Genomic DNA, 23,924 nt, shown 5'->3' with positions numbered 1-23,924 from the left:
TTGGTGAGAATGTGCAATGATGCTACCATCTTGGAAAAGAGGTTGGCAGTTTCTTAAAAAGTTAAACATATCTCCTACATGATTGAGCCGTTTCCCTCCTAGATGTCTACCCAAGAGAACTGACAGCGTATGTTCATACAATGACTCGTACATGACGCTCACTGCAGTTTGACATGTAACAGCCACATCCTGGGAACAACCCACGTGTCCATCAACAGGTAGGTGAACAATCTGTGGCACATCCATCCAGTGGAGTACTACTCATTGATTAAAAAACCAAGTGTTATTACGATGTGGATGAATCTCAAAAGAATTACTCTAGAAGAAGCCTGACATACCAAAGTCTAAGGCATTACACAGAATTCTAGAAAATGTTAACTAATATACAGTAACAGAAAGTGGATCAGTAGTTGCCCTGGGACCAGGGGTGGGGCTGGCTATGAGGAGGGCCAGGAGGGGGATTACAAGGGAGAAAGGGGAAACTTGAGTGTGACAGACAGGTTCATTACCTTGACTGCAAAGATGGTTTAACAGGTATAAACATGTGTTAAAACTCACCAAACTACATTTTAAAAATGTTCAGCTTATTGTATGTTAGTTATACCTCAATAGATCTGTTATTTTAAAAAAACACACACACATATTCTGATTTCAGGAAAGCGATGGATTTACATGGCAGTGGCTATTTTGTTATAGTTTCCTCAACAATTAGAAGCTGAAAAAAAACACAGAATAGCTACAGTCTTTCTTTACAACAAGGACAAAGAAGGCAGAGAGTAACAGTTCACCAACCGCCGCTGAGAGCATGAAATGTTATCGCTTTTTTACGTACGTATATTAAATGTGTATATATTAGAGAAGGAAGGAGGAAAGGCGTACGTGGGAACTGAGATGTCAGCTACTCCCCTATAACCGTTATTAAATTATGTTGGATGAGGAAAGCACTTAAGCAGAAAAGTGTGAACACTGCCAATCTCAAAACGTAATGCTTATTATCTTTAAAAGCATTTTGTTACTTTTATAATACCTGAAGTGATATAATAATGTCAGTCACTTAACCAGATCTTAGAGGATAATATCTTCATCTTAAGTACTATTATTTCCAGTATTTTAGTAATTTTCGCACAGTCTCGGAATGTGATCTTTTGTGCTCTGATGACACTTAAATTAATAGCATAATTTTCTGGTACTTGCGATAGTTGCTTTCCATTTCTGATTTTTTCCACTTTCCTATAATACATGCAGATAAACCCTCTAGTAATCACTTTTATCTTTAGGGGATTGAAAAGGCTTCAACAGAATAAGGAAGTATCAAGAGATTAAACTTTAAAAAAAAAATTTTAATATTAATTACCATATATCTAATCACGTATCTTTAAAGAGACAATAAGCCTTCTAAACAGTTCATTGGATCTTATTTGTAAACTTCACTGACGTTGTCAACTCTTTCTAGAGGTACATGTCTGACTGAATCAATTTAATCAAACATTATTCCCTGTCAAGTAATCCATAAAGAATTTAACATCTTTCTTACATAAATTAATTTATTTGGACTATAACTGACCACTGTTCATTTAAAGGATTTCTTAGCAGTTTTTATTCATGTGAAGAGGGTAGTTATCCATAGGGCCAAATGAAACATGTTCACTTTATTTGTAGCCACCACAGAAAGCTGTTGCAACTTGTTAAAAATAAAAAACAGAAAAAAATGAAGAAAAGAAAAATGCATCAAGTAAAACTGAAAATAAGTAGGCACTTTCCATCTCATCCTTAAACCAAAAAAACCCCAAACCCATTGCTGTGGCATCAATTTCAACTCCTAGTGACTATATAGGACAGGGCAGAGCTGCCCCATCGGGTTTCCAAGGCTGTAATATTTACGGAAGCAGACTGCCACATCCTTCTCCCACGGAACGGCTGGAGGGTTCAAACTGCTGACCTTTCAGTTAGTAGCCAAGCACTTAACCACTGCGCCACCAGAGCGCCTTAGCTACCCTGTATGGTAGACCATGAAAACTCAAAATTAAGCCAATTAGCAAACAAACTTGTCTAGTATTTTTGTTCCAGTTAGATCATACCAAAAATAAGGGTGTCACCCTCCTATCTAATTTTTCATCACTCACACTAAAAAAAAAAGAAATGAAATAAATGCCCATAAAAATCTTTAGATTGGATAAGGTCAAGGCTAACAGAAAACCATGCACTGCTGGCTACCAACCTAACTCGGACAACCAGAGCCAGGGGCGCAAGGGCTCAAAAATGCCAAAACTGTTAACAGAGAGGCCATTAAAAATATATATATGTCTCACTGTCTCTATCTACCAACTCCAATACGCTGCTTTGCTTCATTACATGTCTCTGCTAAAGTGGTTTGGCTTCTAATATTCAACTTCTATTTCAGCAGACACAAACCAAAAAAAAAAAAAAAAACCAAACTGTTGCCACCAAGTTAATTCCAACTCATAACAACCCAATGTGACATAGTAGAACTGCCCCATAATCTTCACGAGAGGCCATTATCTTCACAGGAGCAGATCGTCAGGTCTTTTTCCCATGGAGCCATGGTTCAAACCACCAACCTTTCAATTAGCAGCTGAGCGCTTAAGCACTGTGTAGGGGTCCTCGGGGTGTGGGTATATATATATATATATATATATACACACACACACATATATGTGTATATATATATATATACACATATATGTGTATATATACATATATATACATATATAGGGAAACCCTGGTGGCATAGTGGTTAAGCGCTACAGCTGCTAACCAAAAGGTCAGCAGTTCAAATCCGCCAGGTGTTCCTTGGAAACTCTATGGGGCAGTTCTACTCTGTCCTATAAGGTCAGCATGAGTCGGAACCGACTCGACAGCACTGGGCTTGGGATATATATACATACACACACACACCAAAACCCACTGCTGTCAATTCCAACTCATAGGGACCCTGTAGGACAGAGTAGGACTGCCCCGTAGTGTTTCCGAGGCTACAATCTTTACGGAAGGAGACTGTCACATCTTTGTCTTGCAGAGTGGCAGGTGGGTTCAAAGTGCTGACCTTTTGGTTAGTAGCCAAGCACGTTAACCGTCATGCCACCAGTACTCCTATATCCACACATACACACTCATAACAGTGTAAGCACTGAATACTGACATAATCAAAACGACAACACAGCCATTTGGGGGAAACGGGAAGATAGGAAGTATGCACACTTGTGGAGTGGGGCAGGCAAAAGAGACAGCACGCTCCTCATTACCTAAAGTGGAAAGCCAACAGCCCGTGCCTAAAACAACCAAACCCACTGCCCTGGACTCCATTCCGACTCATAGCGACCCTACAGGACAAGGCAGAACTGCCCCTTAGGGTTTCCAAGGCTGTAATCTTTAGGGGAGCCGAATGCCACATCTTCTTCCCACAAAACAAACAAAAGGCAGTATAAATGCCAGGGCATACAAGAGCATAAATTATACTGTAAGACCAAAAGCATCAGCTAATTGTTAAAAGTGGCTGGTCCTGGGGAAAGAAACAGAGAAGTATATCCAGTGAAATTCCAAATCTAAACAAGGACATTAAAGGTGATTTTTTATCTCTTCTTAATTTTATTTGTTTGTATTTTCTCTCTCTTTTTTTTTTAAGAATCAATGCACAGTACTTTTGAAATACATGGTGAGTTATTTGAAAAAAAGAAGACAGGTGGTTACCAGGTTAACAGGTCACCTGACTCCACCAACCTTTTTCTACCATGTCACCTATCTCCATAATGAATTCAGTTCCTGTTTTGATCCCTTTGATTTTTTAAAAGTTTATATCATTGTGGCAATAAGAATGGCAAGTAGGTAAAACATATGTAATTAACCAACTTCGGAGTGGACAAAAAAAAAAAGCATTCAGTACCATGAAGTTCAACAAAGACTGCAAAAGGAAAAAAAGAAAAGAAAAAAGCCAGTTTGTCAAAAAGACCTTCTACAGGCTCCTCAACACAGATAACTGCGATTTTTTAGCTGGCGGTGAATTTTTTTTAAATCAACGTTATTTTTCTTAACCTCTCTGTAAAGAGAAAAAGTTCATTATTTCCATTTACTTACGAACGAAGGCAAACGGCAGTCTTGTGACTTGTTTGAAATTACAGTCCGATTAAGTCAATGGCTGAACTGTAAACAGAACCCAGGGTACCCAACTGTTAGTCTGCTGCTCTAACTAACAGACCATGCTCCCTGCTATGTTATCGGGCTGTTTTCTTTAATTACAAATTCTTCATTCCCCATCAGATTATCAGCCAGAGGCCTTATCGGTAGTTTTCCTCTTCCATCCACGGCATTATTCCAAGAATATCAGATTTCCCTGATAAAAAATATAAAGGCCGCTGCACATGGCATCATACCAAATGCGAAAATTCCAACTGCTGCGGCAACGATACTTTACCAAGCCTTACTTAATGGCGCATTTACAGGTAGAACTGCAATTTTTACCATCTATTCTTATTTCGTCAACGACCTACATAAAATGGATTTCATTTTTATAGGAGCACTAATATCCGTGTGCTTAAAACCAGACGTTAGGGCATTCTATGGTCTCATTAGTCATCGATTTCCACATACGTGACCTGTATGATAAAGTCTAAGGGGTAGGAGAGTGTTAAAGACACGTTTTGGAGCATCTGTGATACTGGGAAGTGGAATCAGGTAGAAAAGCATGAGATGTTACTTAACGTTCTATGCTAAATTCTACAAGAGAAAATTCACGGGGTAAACAAAGTCCGTATGTGAGGAGAGGTACTGGGACGCTTGCCTTTGAGACGCACTCTGCGTTTCTTTGGCACCGTCGGGGCGGCAGTGGTGCCGCAGCCTTGCCCTTGGTGCTGATTTCTTACGACTCTGAACGCCTCTTCTGAGCCAGAATACACTGGCTGCCGCTGATCATGCTGTGAGACACCTGCGCTGGCTACCAGGCTTGTCATGACGCACGAAACCTACCATCTTCAGCTTGACACTGTGCAAGTTATAATTACTCATCCGAATGAGTATGTCAGAGCAGCAGCGGCAGACCTCTCATCAAAGCAAAAGAAAAATACATCAAAACATTATCAACCCAGCAGGAAGACAGGGACCATAAGGAAAATTACCCATCTTTAATATGGATGCCACAAAGCCGAGTCTATGATTTTACAGAAAAAAAAAGAAAGGAAAAATAAGATCTTCTGAGCTTAAAGTCCAGAAACACTGAATCCGAAGAGGAAACGCACAGAAGCAGACAAGGGCTTTTTTTTTTTCTTTTCTTCTTTTAAATCAATTATCTGGAACCTATTTACAGCCTCGTAAATGTAAGTTGGAAACCTTGGTGGCATAGTGATTAAGTGCCAAGAGGTCAGCAGTTCGAATCCACCAGGCGCTCCTTGGGAACTCTACGGGGCAGTTCTACTCTGTCCTATAGGGTCGCTATGAATTGGAATTGACTTGATGGCACTGGGTTTAAACATAAGTTTACTATTAGGCTGCTAACCAAAGGGTCGGCAGTTCGAATCCACCAGGCGCTCCCTGAAAACTAAATGGGGCAGTTCTACTCTGTCCTATAGGATTGCTGTAAGTCAGAACTGATTCGAGGGCACTGGGTGGGTTTTATTAGACTACAATGGTAACACTGATGCCGCTGAAAGTCCACAACTGATAAAAATAATAGTAATAATAACTCCTACAAAGAAAACTCTTTCCAAGCAATCAATGACAATGAATCACACACAGCACAGAAGTCTGCTTCTGCTCCTTTCTTTACAACCTAAGCCAACACTCTTCTTATGTCTAAAAGATTCCAGAGTCCACCCTGCTCACAGCATCACCAAAATGCTTACGATTCAATGCTGGACTCTAAAACAAAAGGTAAATTTTTTTTTTTTGAAAACTTCCTATGTTTTAATGGTATGTATAAAAGCGGGGGGGGAAGCTGTGAAATCACTCTCCGACCTTCACAGATAAAAAAGATACAGCCAAATTCTATAAATTCTATAATCACATATAAAATAGGCAAGTGTAAACAGATTCCTATCTCATACTCAAAGAAATGTGAAAAAAAAAAAAAAGAGAAACTTTTAGAACAAACTACAGGAAAATATCTTTTCAGATGAAAATAGTGAAGGCTTCTTACCTGAAACACAAAAAGCACAAATTACATGGAAGAGACTGATAAATGTTACCACATTAGAAGTTAAACTTCTGTGTGGCAAAACACATCACCAACAAAGTTAAAAGGTGCGTTACAGGAAGAAGATATTTACAACCCAATAACCAAAAAAGAATTAGTATCGAAATATATAAGGAATGCTTACAATCAAAGGCATATAAACTTTTTTTAAAACACAGGAGAGACTGTGAACACAATAATGATACTTTATCAATTCCTGATAAGAATTAAAATCAGAATAATTAAGATGAGAACTAAGACTTGGAAAGGATTTGGGAGTGTGGGAACGTCTGTGGCTTCCTGGGTGGGAGTATAAATGCATACAGCCGCTTTAGGAAGACAACTGGGCAATGTCTGGTAACTCTGAGGAAGCACACTCCCTACAATCCAGCATTTTCATGGCAGGGTATAACCCACAGTAAAAGTCTTGTAGGTGTGCACAAGACAGCATGTAGACAGATGCTCACTGAAGTGCTGTAAATAACAGTCAGAAACTGAAAAGAAGCTTATCAGCAGGGCAACATATAAATTAAGCGGTTGACTCACATAGTGAAATAAGATGAAGCATTTAAAATAAATGTACTAGACAAACCTATATCATGGATAGATCTCAGAAACAATGTCGTGTAAAAAAAGTCAGATTGCAAATGTTACAGGATGTAGTATAAACAAATGCAGCAAAAAAAAATAAATAAATGCATGGATAGTTTACACACCAATTTCTAGAAAAGGAGAGAAAGAAGGAAAGAGGAAAGGAAGGAGGGCAAGAAGGTGAGGTCTTACCTGTTCCTAGCACATTTTATTTCTAAGAGGAAGAGAGACGCGGCTGAAGTAACGTGGCAATACATTAACATCAGTCAAATTTGAGTTGTGGTTACAAAGGAGTCTTAATTTTTACTTGTTTTTTGCTAAGAATATGTGATATAGTCTATAATTAAAAAAGAGAAGTTACGACATTCCAGTTACTACTAAGTTTACTTGGAGCTGGTATAAAGCAGAAAATTTGTTATATGACACAATTAAATCTGCAACTTGAGTTTGATTTAATATAAACACTCATTTTGCACTTATTTGTGCAAGGCACAGAGCTGGTGTTAAGTGGGGATACAAAATTTCAAAGAATTTGCCCTCAAAGAATTTCCAATAGAGGAAGAGTCAGAAATTAATTTTGTTAAACGGCACAATAAAGTAAGTGCCAAGTAGTCTTTGTGCAGAGATATGAACTTTTTCATAGGTTAGAGTCTGGGGAAAATTTGTACGGGTGTCTACAGAAGAAACACCAAGAAACTCATCAAAAATACATCCTTCAACTTGTAAGTCTGATAAATATTAAAGGAGTAATATAAACCAGGTATAATATTTTTTCATATCACTTAAACATAAAGAAAAACCTGATGCAACCAAACATAAAATGTATATAAAAAACAAAAAAATACAATGTATATATAATTCCAATTCTACTTTTTAAAAATCAACACAATATTTTATATACTTACAACATATATCAAAATACAAAAATAAATCATAGTCTTTTCTCCCTCCTTTATTTTTTGCTGTATTTTCTCCATTTCCATCGGGGGAGAAAAACTTATGACATTTAGACCTTCACAAGACTATTTAAATTCTGTCAGGCATTTTTCTTAACTGATTTCACATACAAGACTATTACTTTACTCATATACATTTTAAATGTAAGCATAAATTTTTACTTGAACCTAATCAAAATTTCCTAACAAAAATATGGGTAGCCTCATGTTACGGATCGAATCGTGTCCCCCCAAAATGTGTGTCAGCTGGACTAGGCCACGATTCCCAGTACTGTGTGGTTGCCCACCATTTTAGGATCTGATGTGATTACCCTATGTGTTGTAAATCCTTAACCTCTATGACGTTAGTGAGACAGGATTAGAGGCAATTATGTTGACGAGGCAGGACTCAATCTACAGGATTAGGTTGTGTCTTGAGTCAATCTCTTTTGAGATATGAAAGAGAGAAGCGAGGAGAGGGACCTCCTACCCCCAGAAGAGAAGAGCCAGAAACAAAGTGTATCCTTTGGACCCAGGGTGGGTCTCTGTACTGAGAAGAAACTCCTAGACCCAGAGGAAAATTGATGACAAGGACCTTCCCCCAGGGCCAACAGAGAAAGAAAGCCTTCCCTTGGAGCTGGTGCCCTGAATACAGACTTCTAGCCTCCTAAACTGGGAGAGAATAAATTTGTTTGTTAAAGCCATCTACTTGTGGTATTTCTGTTATAGTGGCACTAGATGACTACACCACCTCTATTTAGAGACTATTTATAAAATGTCACTAGAGATTTTTTCTCTTCGCCTAATACTAGAAATATTCTCTGTTTTGCTATTAATTTCCACAACGGACTTGGTGAAAAGACCACGCTCGTCATCATTAGACTGTTCTCCAAACCTGACTAGCATTCTACCACAACTTTCAAACTCACGACTCACACACAACACTGACGATGGCTAACAATCACACTACCTCATCTGTCTAATGTCACCCTTCACAAAGTACTCCACTTACATTACCTTGCTAGATACCATCAATGTACCGAAAATTAAACTGGCAGCAGTAGCAGACCAGAATTTCTCTATCTTCACTCAAAGTATGACTGCTCCAGAGCACACAAAAAATAGCCGAGGTTCAAGGATGAAATAAGAACTTAAAACAATAAAACCTGGATAAAAACAGCAGGGTTTATATTTTCAGTCATAACTCGTTCTCTTCTGAAAAACACGCTGATGTTACCTCATCAAGGTTGAATTTTGACAACTGGGAAATTTCACCCAATTGTCCACTGACTGCTCACTGCTTTATAATTAGCTCTTTAGGATTGAAACTTAAAGGAAATTTTCTGTCAAAAAATTTCCCCTATCTTTACCTAAAATGAAGCATAACAAGCTGGAGGCTGGAAGGATATGGGTGGGGGTGGGGGTGTGTGTAGAGAAAAGACATTAAGTACAAGGAAGTATGAAAGAAATGCTTAGAAAGTTCATTTATAAATATGCGCTTAAAGAAAACTGAAAAAAAAAATCACTTTATCATGTATAATCACCTCTCACAAGTCAATGAAATATACTTTTTAACCAGTTAAAGTAAATTTAAGAGTTTACCTGTGATGTCCAAGAAACAGGAAATGGGACAGGAAAATCCACAAAACAATCTGGGGATTCTGCCGGATACTATGAGAAAAGCGCAAAATTAAGTCACTTTTGCCTCCGTGTGGTAATTTCACGAGGTATTTTAGAAAAACTGAATATATTAGGAATATTTTATTACACATTCAAATAAACCAAACATAATGTTGACTCCCCTATCACAGTGATACTCAAGCTCTGCTCAGGAGATACAAAGCTCAGGGGTTCGGGAGTGGCAAGGCAGCCAGTTTGGGGCAAGGCAGCCAGTTTTGGGCAAGGCAGCCAGTTTTGGGCAAGGCAGTCGGTGCTGAAAACCAGTAACGGACTAAGTCAGTGTCACATCAACTGCTGAGACTGCGGTTCGAGGGGTAAACCAATCTGAATCTCAGTTATCTTTCAAGTGAGATGTATAACTAGTGAATATTTAAGTTCCCTCCAGTTCTAAAATTTAATCTCAAATTGCCTCAGTCACCATTTAAACAGGCAGTATCTGTTAAAAGAATCAAGGAATGCACGACAACGAACAACATACAACTGACTATAAATTAAAAAGAATGATTTTCCGCGTTAAAGCAATTGTTTTGAGCAAGAAGATAAATAAGTGAAAGGAATGAAATGTCTTCTGGCTGATTAAGGAACAACGAAAGTAACAGAAATACCTCTAAGGGAGAAAAACCTTTTCAAAGTTGGTAAATAGAAAATTAATTTTTCAATGAGTTACACAAAAAGTGATGTCTCAAAAGTTAAATCTCTAATAACACAGTCATGAGGACAAATCAGGATTCCAAGTTAACAAACACGAAAGGCAGTGTTTCATAAAACCGACGTTCTCCTTAAGGAACGGTACTAGCTAATTTCTTTAAAATTCAATTCTAGGATTCTTCAGAGTCACATGTAATTTAAAAATACTCATTTCTCCCATTTCAAAGTTAAATCTACTGAAAGAAAATTAATTTTAGGAAAATGTCTTTATCTCATTTGACAAAATGCTCAAAATAAGTTTTAGACTTTCACTTTTCTCAGTCCTGTATTTTTCAGTACTTCGCTGGGTAAGCAAAAGAGGGACCCAAAGAAAAAAAAAAAAAAAACCACCCTTACAGAATTTAAGGATCATCAACCCATCTGAAGTCAATGCTTTTAAAAAGAATTAATGATCACTTAGCTAAAAATAAACTTATTATCAAAGTACTCCCTGACTAATAATTGCTTGCCATGTAGAACTGGTAACCCAAAGGCAAATATACAAGAAACCATATAAAAATATTATAATGCTTAATTCTGGGGAAAGAAAGCAAGGCCACATTGAGATTAAGGGAGGGAGAGCTATTTCAGACAATTCAAAATATCAAATGACCCTGAGGGACAGAACTACTGGGCTGAGGGCTGGGGACCATGGTCTTGGGGGACATCCGGCTCAATTAGCACAACATAGTTTATAAAGAAAATGTTCTACCTTCTACTTTGGTGAGTGGCATCTGGGGTCTTAAAAGGTATTCAAAATCTTAGCACCCTGGTGGTGCAGTGGTTAAGAGCTACAGCTGCTAACCAAAAGGTCAGCAGTTCAAATCCAGCAGCCGCTCTTAGGAAACCCTAGGGGCAGTTCTACTCTGTCCTATAGGGACACTATGAGTCGGAAAAAACTCTATGGTAAGGGGTTTGGTTTGGTTGGATTTTTCTCCAAATCTTACTTGAAGCAGATCAATAACTATAAATTAATGCAACTGATTATTAGGTATTATTAAGTACACATTTCTGTCACACACAATGCCTGTTACACTGTACAGCCTATTATTCTAAAGGAAATTTCTGCGTATCCTACGGGGTCACTGCACCATCTAAGCAGTAAGGCTGCTCCCCAACATGAATACATGCAAACTGGGACAGGTCACAAAAATGGCCAGCAGACACAGTGGCCAAGCCCTGACACACATCTGTGATCTGTTTTCCAAGCAGCTGTGATCGTGGCCAAACCTAAGGAAGTTCTGAGACTCTCCTTTTATACAGAAAATAATTCCATCCCACAGTTCAGGATGTTCTGTAATCAAGAAAGTACTGTGTAAAAATAAACCTATGAAAAGTCAGAAAGCCAACTGTTTCTCACGTTTCTTTATGATTAACATATTTAATATTTAAAAGAAGGTGTCTAGTCAAAATTGGTATTGTTTTCTTTGTGGGTTTTTGGAAAAGGTGAAGGGCAGTGACAGAATTCAGAGAGTATGTGTTTTCCGGAAAAATAATAAACATGTTCCTTTAGTTAGCCACCCAAAAAATAAAATCAGTGAAGGTCTGTGTGTTTACAAAAGTAAGCTTTTTTAAAGTTTTGTTCTAAAAATATAGCTTTCCCCTTAAAATTTAGTTTGGATGAGAATTTGTATCACAAAATCTTAACATACAGTACTCTTCAGCAGTCACTCTTTTTAAGTGACAATCTCAGGCCTACATGTTCCTGAAAATGAAATGACCACATCTCAGAAACAACTTTGGCTTCTATAAAAGCTGAACTACATGGAGAATTAAGGATTCTAACCAATCATCTAGCATACCCACATAAAATTCACTCAGTTCCATCCTACCTTTTTTCATTTCTTTTTCAAAAAGCATTTTTTTCCCCCTAATTCCGTCACCACTCAAAGAGAGCTTTCTCGTCCCTCTTGCCAGGGCCTCCATAATCGTGCTTCACAGCAATAGATGCTGCGAAGCCTGACAGCTGAAAACATTCCCCAGGGAAATATGAAGTAAGTAAAAGAAAAAGCAGACAGAATGGACCATACTGTGGCTACACCCTTACTCTGAATACTGCCAGGTAAGGAAATAAACATCATGAACTTGCATCCACCCTAAAATCCGGCTAGTCTATTTAAGGCAGTGTAGACATAAAGCATTGTCTCCTTAATAACTAAAAAAAAAAAAAGTTTATTAAAAAAATAAATAAATAACAGGATAGGGATATCTTTACATCTTTCATTTTGGTCTTCATAGCAGGAAAGCAACTTTTCTCTGTGTACAAAATGGAAACAAATCGAGCTTTGAAGGAAAAGACAGAACCCTTGCCACTGGCAGAATGTGACCTTTTGGGGGAAAAAAGGCAGATTTTTCCTAGATCTTAAAAAAAAAAAGCACAGCTTAAAAACCAAAAAAGTATTTTCATTTTAATGAAAAATCTAGCCATGTAACTTATTTTACAAATAAGATTTTTATCCCGCTAATCTTTTTTCCCAATTATACCTAAACATTCTCTGAGTGAGAAAGAATGAGTCATTTCTCAATTGTCTGGCACAGAGGCACTATACAGGACCAACTTTTCTGTGTCACCCAGTTCAGCTTTATATATTAATTTTCTCCTGCGGAAAGCTTAAATGCCAGACACATTTTTAAAAAGGACAAACAAAATTGATCTTTTCATCACTACAATCTTCTGAAAGGGAATTGATGGATGACTCTTAGGAACAAAAAAAAAAAGTTGGATGTCCTGATTTTCTTCAAATTCTAATGTTTCCCTAGTGATTGCTAAGTAAATGATTAATACGCTGAACTTGCTTATTCTTCTTATTATTCAAAATCCAAAGTGTAGAGCTAAAAAGGAAAGATGAAACAGCCATGTTTTGTGCCAATATAGCTAGTGAGTGGCTATAGATTACTAGTTTATAAGGGTTCTATAAAAAGAGGCAAGACCTTCCCAAATTCTTAACATAAAATACCCAAATCAAAAAACTTCAGCCAAAACAATCAGACAACAAAAAGTGCATGTTGGGGGAGAGAGAGGGTCGGGGGTGGAGGTAAGAGCCACAAAAGAAATCCACAGTAAGACTTGAAGGCACAAGACTTTTCCTCTTCAGACTTCACTTGGCATACAGGAAGCTTCCAACACTTTTCTCTATTAAAAAAAAACCCACTGCCATCGAGTTGATTCCAACTCATAGCTACCCTACATGACAGAGAAGAACTGCCCCACAGGGTTTCCAAGGAGCGGCTGGTGGATTCGAACTGCTGACCTTTGGGTTAGCTGCTGAGCTCTTAACCACTGCGCCACCAGCGATGTAACAAAAATAATATTATGGTACTCTGAGCCTGCCAAATCTTACGTGTCATACTTCTTTACTATGAAGTCTAGATTTCAATCAAACCTGGACTAAAATAATGACGTGAAAGTTTACCTAGGCTTTTGAAAACCTGGTGAATGAATTCTTGGAGGTTCCCCAAAATCAACTTTTAAAAGCATCAGGCATGTTATTTTCAAAAGAAACCAGTACCTTTTGCGTGTTAACTCATAAAGGATTTCCTGACCACAGTAACAGCTTAAGGAGGCACCTACCTTTGCCTTCAACTTGACAGCGATAAGGTGCTCTCTCCCAGAGGCATCTTTGGCTTTTAACTTGAAGGTGTTGAAGCAAGGGTCCACATACACGACTCTGGTGAGCAGAAGGGAATAAAAAATGATCACTGGGGTGGGGGAGAATTGGAGGATGGTAGAACTGGGAATGAAGATATTTGCTACGTCCCTATTAATCCATTACAAGAATTACTCTGAGGAGTTTCCACACGCCGGCCATTTCTGCTGCTATGGATTTACTGCCGTTAACACACCAGCCTGGTGCTTGATGCAGTCGCAGATTTCTGGGTTATTTACAACGTGTGTCAGGCTCATGCTGTGGTCAGTGAGCTCTCTGTTTCGGATTTCCATCACTGGAACCTTTGGCACACACCACGTGCTCCCGTCAGCCTGTACTTACGTACACATTAAACTTCCTGTCACTCTTTGCTCCGTGTCTGTAGTTTCATATACAGTGTGAGACTTTTATGCTCCCTTTGTTTTTCTGCTCAATGACCTTCTCCTTTATTATCAGCACCGTTACTGTACAACAATCTGGCTGATATTAGTTCATATGCTCAAATTGATCCCCTTAGGAAAATGCTGGATAAGCGCGGGTACGACCTGGTCTCCTAACAATAAATTTTCTTTTTGCACGATATATAGCCCCTGACACTTAACCTGGGCACGTACTCAAGATGACTAATATTTTAAACGTACAGCGTACGCAGAGTTGCTCTGGCTTAAAATTGCTCTAAATGCACGGATTTTCTACAGTGGGAACCAAGCTCCTTTGAAGTACACCATTCTGTAAAAATACGGTCCCTTGAGTAGCATGAGCTACTGCCAAAAAGGTTCAAATTCCGCAGTATATTTACCAGTGAACTGGGCATGTGGATATTTTTTGACATCTTTACAATACTGTCCTCTTGTAAAAAGATAAAAAGTAGTCTAAGGGTACTCACAACACATCACCCAGACTGGTGGGAGAGGCCACGAGCGTTCGAAATGAACGTGAGCCTCCTAACCTAGGAAACATTTTGTCACCATCGCTACCAAGCCCTGGTGGCCCAGTGGTTAAGAGCTCAGCTGCTAACCAAAAGGTGGGCAGTTCAAATCCACCAGCCGCTCCTCGGAAACCCTATGGGAAAGTTCTACTCTGTCCTATCAGTTCGCTATGAGTCAAAATCGACCGTAAAGCAATGGCTTTGGTTATCAGCCAGTTTGGTCGCTGGCCAGGTGTGACAGTGAAACGGGTCAGTCTCAAGAAATGCTGGGCAACGAAGCTGTGGAATAGTTTGTAGTAAAAAACAGACCTAAATATGAAGAGGATACATATCTTCAATATCAAAATAAAAAGTAAAACGTAACAATGTATATTAATAGACGAAAACTTTATTGTAAATGTTTATTTACATAAAAATATCAACGCTTATATAGTTCGAATCTGCCAGGCGCTCCTTGGAAACTCTATGGGGCAGTTCTACTCTGTCCTATAGAGTCGCTATGAGTCGGAATCGACTCGAGGGCACTGGGTACTGGTATATACATTTTAACGTATATAAGTGTTGTGTGTATGTGTATATACATATATATACACAGACACACACACATACACACACACATATACTTCATACTGTTTTAAGTGCACCTGTAAACATCTCATCCCAAACAATTAGAACATTAGTCTTTAGCACACATATTAACCATATGACTCAGGTATATGGACATGTGACTCTCTGAGAACACCCACACTTCAGAATTAAGACACTGAACGGAGCACATGCTTTCATACCCTTTAAGAGGGAGAAGGAAGGAACAACCAAATCACCAACATCACGTGGCTGCTCATTATCAAAATGTTCAAAACCATTACTGAACATCTATAAAATAAGACAGAAATAAACAGTAAATCTAGTCTTTTGTTTGCAAACACACAAATATAAGATTTTCACCATTCCACCAAGTTTAGGACCTAGAATACATCAGTGGAAAACAGTGACATGTCAAAATAGGGCCTCTCAGTCAAAACAACTGTAAATCTTGTTAAACTTTGTGAATTAATACCATAAAAATATTTATACTTTTCATGTTAATCTTGACATGGTCTTTTAATATTAAGGAACATTTTACCCATGTTGATTTCTTGCTACTTTGGGGAATGGAGAGAAACTTTAATGTTACTAACACCTTGAGTACAGGGGACCTAGATTACCAACTGTCCTCTAGAATCCTTTTTCACCTTCTTTCTTTTACTAACAGAATCCCTCACCCTACTCTGATGGTGTAGTGGTTAAGTGCTACGGCTGCTAACCAAGAGGTCGGCAGTTCAAATCCACCAGGCGTTCCTTGGAAACTTCATGGGGCAGCTCTACTCTGACCTATAAGGTCGCTCTGAGTCGGAATTGACTCGACTTCGACAGCAAAGGGTTTTTTTTTTTTTACCCTACCTCCCGTGAAACCAAGGTGTAGCAAAGTACAACTCCATTCAGCCAGTGATTCTTCCAGTCTGCCCATACCACAAGGCGCCCTCAGATTACTGAATTTTGGTCAGTGGGTTGTTAGCAGAAGTGATACGTGCACCTTTTGGATCCTTTGTAACAAAACTATTTGCCTTCCACTCTCTTGGTTTCTCTCTTCTTGTGGACTAGAACATGGACAGGCCAGTGTGAGCCAGCAAAGACCATGCAGACAAGGACACCACTCCAGAGTGGCGCAGACCAGCAGACCTTTCTGTGACGATGCAGGTGTTCCCTATTACACTGTCCGATACAGTAGCCACTAACCACGTGTGGCTATTGCGTCCTTTAAATGTAGCTAGTATGGATGATGAAGTCTTACTTCACTTGAGTCAGATATAAATGTAAACAGCCTCATGTGGCTAGCAGCTACTGTGCTGAACAACGAAGTTGCAGGGGATGGCTGAGTAACAAGTTAAAAAGAACCTGGGTTCTTGGATGACCTCAAAGAACACAGCGACCAATCCATTTTTTTTTTTTTTTAATTGTGCTTATTTTAGATGAAAATTTACAGCTCAAGTTAATTTCTCACACAAAAAATTATACACATATGTTATGTGACATTAGTTGCAATCCCCACATGACAGCACACTCCCCTTCTCCACCCCAGGTTTCTTGTGTCCATTCAACCAGTTCCTGTCCCTTCCTGCCTTCTCATCCTGCCTCTGGACAGGAGCCACCCATTTAGTCTCAAGAATCTGACTGAACTAAGAAGCACTCTTCACAAGTTATTATTTTTTGTTACATAGTCCAGTCTAATCTTTGTCTGGAGAGTGGGCTTCAGGAATGGTTTTAGTTCTGGGTTAACGGAGCGTTTGGGGGCCTTAGTTCCGGGGGTTCCTCCAGTCTCCGTCAGACCATTAAGTCTGGTCTTTTCACGTGAGTTCGCTTCGCAGTTTTCTCCCGCTCCGTCCAGGACTTTCTGTTGTGTTCCCTTGTCAGGGCAGTCATCGGTGGTAGACGGGTGCCATCTAGTTCTTCAGGTCTCAGGCCGGTGAAGTCTCTGGTTTATGTGGCCTTTCTGTCTCTGCCACCAACCCACTGTTGATTACCTGCCTATCTCTCAACTGTTCAACGAGAGATGAATAAATTTCTACCTTGTTTGAGCTCAGGCTCCTAATCAAAAGGTTGGCAGTTTGAAGCCGCCAGCCGCTCTCTGGAAACCTGGGGCAGTTCTCTCTGTCCTGTAAAGTCACTACGAGTCGGAATCAACTCAACGGCAATGGGGTCAGGTTTTGTTGTTGTTGTTGTTATAGCAGCTTAGCCTGTATCCCAACTATTAGAGCATATTTATATTTATTCTTGGTAGAAAAGGATATTTTAGAGTTTAGGTTTATGGAAGAGATATTAATGGGAAAAAATCAGTTTTTCTAAGAAAGTCTGTTTCAAATGTCCTGCCCTATTGTTAGGCCAGGTGTCTCATTCTAGACAATATGGAATGAATAATTTTTATGCATTTAAATGAAACATAAATAATCTATTTAAGTCATAAATTTAGAAAGTGTCCGTTACTGTAAAACTCAAATTTCTGAAACGTTATTATGCTAAGGTGCTAGCAAAGTACCCACAAAAGTCACATTTAAAATTGGTATTTTGAAAGAGTTTAGGTATTTATTGCTTATCTAGGCATATTCAAATCTTGACTAAGAAAATATAAAACATAAATATAAAATCTAAAGCAGTAAAATATCATGCTTTTGGCGCTCCATTTTGTTCTGTGTTTATCACTGGCTGCATTTGTTCATGAGTCAGCTTGTGATAACAAAAACGGCATTAAAATCAATGAAGTTTTTAAACGTTGTAAAAGGCTGTTCAGACTTAGGCTTTCTGTGGCTGAGCTGCTGTCACTAGCCGACTATCATCAGCATGGAGAAGCAAAAGGAACGTATTTTATTTCTCTTGGAAGGCTGCACTTATTCTGGCCAACAGATATTTAGGTTTTCTTTTCTCTTATCTAGATGAACTTACATTGTAATGACATCAATAGGAAACTAAAGACTTTCATTTTTTAATAAAGCATCAAAATCTCCATTTTCTATTTCATACCTAGATTACTAAAAACTACCTACCTAATTGGTAATTACCTCCTGTTTCTTCTGTACATCAATCTACCCTGTCCTCTGTGTCTAGATTAATCTTTCCAAACACCTTTTTAACTGGTGGTGCGGTGGGTAAGAGCTACGGCTGCTAACCAAAAGGTCAGCAGTTTAAACCACCAGGCGCTGCTCAGAAACCCTATGGGGCAGTTCTTCTCTGTCCTATAGGGTTGCTATGAGTTGGAATTGACTCAAGGGCAACAGGTTTGGTTTCGGGTGTTTTCTTTTGCTCAAAAATATTTAATGAGTCACCATCATCTGTGTGGGAAGACTCTTCACAGTCTGGCTCTACTAGCCTAATCCCCTTACATGAGCGACTGATCTATTCCAAAATCCAAAAGGAACTCACATTTCCATCACTACAATCCTGCCTGCACCATACTCTCCTTTCTGAGGCTCTGTATTCTTCCAAAGCTTATCACAATGCCCACCTCCTCTAAGAGACTTGCTTAATAATTTGTAGCCAAAAAAGACTTTGCATTTCTCTAAACTCCCACATGACTCCTTTCCACGTCAGCTTCCGGGTCAAATGAGCTTTTATATAAGAGACATGAATGTTTTACATGTCCACGTATGTGTCAACGTGCTATGTATATATGATCACGGGGAAGCTATTATCAGGGTGGTTCATATTTTTCGATTCACTTGTAAAATTTAAACAACAGCTGAATGCAAATTCTGTTTAAATTCAATAATAGAGACGTTATCGATTTAGAAAAAAATAACATTTTCATTACCAGATGATGAGTACTAACTCAGTGATTTAGGTTAATGTATGAGGAAAAACCACCCTGTTTATAAAGGTACTCAGAATAAAAAAATCATACTTGTTAATTACTACACTCATATATAATACAACCAAAATTATAACTACTTGTTATAATTAAATCAGAGCACTAATTAACTAAGCGTTATAAAACTCAGATATAGTCTGACACTGTTGGATGAACTAGTAGCTCAACAACTTCACATCTACTTTATGCAAGGAATTGTGCCAGTCACTTAACACATGTTTCTTTTTAATCCTTATTCTTTGGTATTGTCTTAGTTATCCAGTGCAGCTGTAAGAGAAATACCACAACTGGGTGGCTTCAACAAACAAAAATTTATTCTCTCACAGTCTAGGAGGGTAGAAATTCGAATTCAGGGCACCAGCTTCAGGGAAAGCCTTTCTCTATCGGCTCTGGGGGAAGGTCCTTGTCATAAAATCTTCCCGTGGTCTAGGAGCTTCTCAGCACAGGGACCCTGGGTCCAAAGGACACGCTCTGCTCCTGGCACTTCTTTCTTGGTGTATGAGGTCCCCCTCTCTCTGCTATTTCTCTCCTTTTACGTCTTGCAAGATAAAAGGTGATACGGGCCACACCTCAGGGAAACTCCCTTTACACCAGATCAGCACTGTGACCTGAGTAAAGTTGTGTTACATCCCACTCTAGCCGTCTTTAACATAAACTAATTTTGCCTCATTAACCACAGGCAGGGATTAGGATTTACAAAACAGGAAAATTACATCAAATCACAAAATGGAGGACAACCACAGAATACTAGGTATCATGGCCTAGCCAAATTGACACATATTTTTGGAGGACACAATTCAATCCACGGCAGGCATTATTACCTTCATCTGAAAAATGAAGACAATGTGGCTCAGAGACGTTAAGTTACTTGCCCAAGGTCACATGGCTGCTAAGTCAGAATCAAATCTTTGGTCTTGTTATTGGAATTCATTTAGCATTAACAAGAACCTCTGTTTCCCATGATATATTTCTTTGAAATGCATTATTAATTCTAAAAAAAAAAAAAATCACCATTTAATCATCTATCATTTTACCAAGATAACAGACTTAACTGAAAACCTAACTTCACATTCCTGTCGGCAATCTTTGCGCAGCACATCAGGTTTAGGAAAAGTCAGTCAGCCCTTTCCAAAGACAAACCTGCAAGGCCAAGCAGCTGAACTGTACTCACTCTGAATGACAAATAACATGCTGTCCAAAAGGACAAAACCATTGGATCTCTGAGTCATCTAGGGACTTGTGATGATTAAAATAAACATCGGCATTTCATTCAAACTGGGACACTTCTGAGACTGAAAGGAGCCAGGATAAAAGGCATAAATGAGAACTGCTGTAGGTAAAATGGGATGTATGATTAGCCTACCTATAAAGCACGAGTATTTCGTGCTTTCGACTCTAGGACATTCTTAAAACCGAAGAGAAAATCCTGTTAAACTCCAACAGCTCTGCTTCATTCTCATTGCTGGAATGGGCCATTGTGCAAAACAACGTTAAGTAGGAGCTAACAGAAACCTATCGAGACACCTTTTGGCTTCATTCACTTTGATGAGCCAGTATGACCTACAAAATAGCCCAGGACTCTCACACCACCCTCACCTTACCTTTTGGAGAACCTTCCGTTTTCAAGGAGCTAAAACAAGTACAGAAACTACTACAAAAGCGATCAAGCTTAAGGTCGGCTACTAACTCTCATTGTTACTTCTAGAAAAAAAGGTATGCAGATCAAGGGGAAAAAAAAAGATTTCAATCATATTTTAAATATTTCTTCTTCTTTCTAACCGAATTTTTTATGTAATGCCTGATCTTGGAGTTGACTAGAAATGTCAAGCATGTAATTAAAAACACAGCAAGGTCTGCATTACCTTAAATATTATCATCGGACTTCACTATTGCATTGATAAATCTGTAAGATTATTATTTAGAGCAGAAGGAAAATATAAACATACTGACATGGTATCGAGATTCATTAAGATTCTGAAAATCCATTTAAATCAATTTGTTATGCAAATCATTGTGTGTATCCTTTTAGAAGGTATTTTAAATTCAGAAGCCAGTCAGCTGCTCAGGCAGGGTCTCAAAAGGTAGCAATTCCAGTATGAGAACAGCACAGTTCAGGTCTCGGCTTTAGCTCTGATTTAAGAACTGATTCACAAGAATGAAATTGAGAAGGACGGCCTTACTCCCGCAGTGTTGAGTAAATACTGACAAAATCTTACTCTTTGGTTCCTCCTTTAACACAATCCATGCAGACAACGTGTCTTCTGCTACTACACCCTTTATTTGTAAAGACTACAAAACAAAGGACCAGGTAGCAGCAGTTAGAGTCTCAGTCAAGCATCCATCCTAGTCGCTGCTATTAAATTGCGATCTCTCACAGATTTAAACAACAGATTCCAAAACCATCTCTAAAAAAAAAAAAAAAAAATTTTTTTTCTTTTTTTTTAAGGGTGGGTTAATTCTGCAAATGGCCACCTTAACCCATGGTCAGTTTTTTTTTTTTTTATTAGTCTCATCCTCAATGTGTGACTAGCTCCCAGATCTTAGGGGAACTTTACTGAAGGCTGCACATCAGAGCTGTCCCCTAACAGAATGCCAGGGAGCATCACTCACATGGAACTCTGGTAGCATAGTGGGTAAGAGCTCAGGCTGCTAACCAAGAGGTCGACAGTTAGAATGCACCAGGCGCTCCTTAGGAACCCTATGGGGCAGTTCTACTCTGTACTGTAGGGTCACTATCAGTTGGAATTGACTCGACAGCAACGGGTTTTGGTTTTTTGTACCTCACGTAGAATGCTGAATAGCGCTATGTAGCCAACCTTGTCTATATATTGGTTTTATATCTAAAGTTGAGGATAAAAATATATATCTTGAAATTTATTACCAAGATTAAGTAAGAATCATGTGAAAGTGACTAGCAGAGTCACATATGGCACGTGACACACTTCATAAGTGGCAGTCACTGTGTGTAAAGATCTTAGTCTAAGGTGGAGACAGACAATTATAACGTCATGAGTGATTTGGAAGGAGCACTGGTGGTACAGTGGTTAAGCGCTCAGCTGCTCACCAAAAGGTCAGTGGTTCAAACCCACCACCTGCTCCATGGGAGAAAGATATCGCAGTCTGCTTCCATAAAGATTTATAGCCTTGGAAACTTTATGGGGCAGTTCTGCTCTGTCCTGTAGGGTCACTATGAATCGGAACAGACTCAAAGGTAGTGGGTTTGGGTTTTGGAAGTGATATGGGAGACGTATTTGTAGCTTTACTTTTGAATTTTATCTACTATCAAAGTTAAAAATGTATTCCTTTTTCTCTCACATCAGAGCAATGAGTATAAAGCAAAGCCACATCAATACCATCTATTTACCTGTTAAAACACTTATTCCATTAAATATTATATATACATGCATTATTTCTACTATAACTTTGTTGCTAATGGCTCTCAAGGAATCCTATAATTATATTCTATAGTACTTACCACAGTTATAATCATGACTGTGATGAGCTACTTAAATTCTGACTCTTCCCCCAGAAGTAAGTTCTATAAGGAATCGTAAGTCTTGCCTATCACTGTATCCCCAGTGCCTTACATTATAGGTACTCAATAAATCTTAGTTGGATGAAAACTTAATGCTTCAAAAATCTCACATTTGCATCTTCAATGCCTCAACTGATTTTCATTACTGGAGTTCTCCCAACCAGGCCAGATCCACTTAGCAAGCTGCCTCAAACTCACCAAACCAATATAAAAGAGTAAAAGCTGGAAGAACCCTTCTGCTCCCCTTTCCTGCATTCCTAAGTATCCCCCAAGCACTGATATCTTAACATTTAAGTATCCAAAAACAAATCAAAGTTATTTTTCTTAACTCCACCAACCTATGTCCAAACAATGACTAGGTCCATGACATCAAGGACCTCAAGACAAGTCTTTACAGACTCAGCCTGAACTGCTACACATGCATCTCAATTCACCACTTATCTTTCCTGCCTCTCCCCTCAACTGTTACACTTAATTTTATTAAAAAGCTTCCATCCATGAAGCAACCTAGATGTCCATCAACAGATGAATGGATAAACAAACTGTGGTACGTACACACAATGGAGCATTACGCAACACTAAAGAGCAATCCATTTGTGAGGCATCTCATAACATGGATGCATGTGGAGGACATTATGCTGAGTAAAATAAGTCAGTCACAAAAGGACAAATATTGCATGAGACCACTACTGTAAAAACCCATGAAAAGGTTTACATACAAAAAGAAACAATATTTGATGGCTACAAGGGAGGAGAGGGGTGGGGATGGAAAAACAATTAACAGACAACAGGTAAGTGCTAACTTTGGTTAAGGGGAAGCCAGCACAACTAGTACGAGGCAAGGCCATGGGGCTCCACAGACACACCCAAACTCCCTGAGGGACCGAACTGCTGGGCTGAGGGCTGTGGGGACCATGGTCTCAGGGAACATCTAGGTCCACTGGCATGCAGAGTTTATGAAGAACACGTTCTACATTCTACTTTGGTGAGTAGCGTCTGGGGTCTTAAAAGCCTGTGAGCAGCCATCTAGGATACTCCACTAGTCTCACCCCTTCAGGAGCAAGGAAGGCTGAAGAAAACTAAAGAACATAAGGGAACGATTGGTCCAAAGGACTAATGGCCCACATCTACCACGGCCTCCACCAGACTGAGTCCAGTATAACTGGATGGTGCCCGGCTACCACTCCCGACTCCTCTGACAAGGATCACAATAGAGAGTCCCGGACAGAGCTGGAGAAAAATGGAGAACAAAATTCTAACTCAAAAAGAAAGACCAGACTTTCTGGTCTCACAGAGACCGGAGACGTCCTGAGAGTACGGCCCCCGGACACCCTTTCA

General features: G+C 39.0%; 1 protein-coding gene across 2 annotated transcripts in view; it reads right to left on the bottom strand.

The window, feature by feature from the left end:
* FANCL (FA complementation group L) overlaps positions 1-23,924 on the bottom strand; it is a 100,887-nt gene that overhangs the window by 36,220 nt on the left and 40,743 nt on the right. For both annotated transcript variants that reach the window (XM_064277032.1, XM_003417567.4), the window contains exons 6-7: positions 13,646-13,742; positions 9,310-9,378 (exon numbers count right to left, since the gene is read on the bottom strand). In XM_064277032.1, the coding sequence (XP_064133102.1) occupies positions 9,310-9,378; positions 13,646-13,742 (166 nt within the window). The remainder of the gene's footprint in view (positions 1-9,309; positions 9,379-13,645; positions 13,743-23,924) is intronic.

This window comes from Loxodonta africana, chromosome 26, assembly GCF_030014295.1.
Source record: "Loxodonta africana isolate mLoxAfr1 chromosome 26, mLoxAfr1.hap2, whole genome shotgun sequence".
NCBI classification, from domain to species: domain Eukaryota; kingdom Metazoa; phylum Chordata; class Mammalia; order Proboscidea; family Elephantidae; genus Loxodonta; species Loxodonta africana.
The sequence above is the reverse complement of the archived record's forward strand: the minus strand, read 5'-3'. Positions and strand labels throughout refer to the sequence as shown.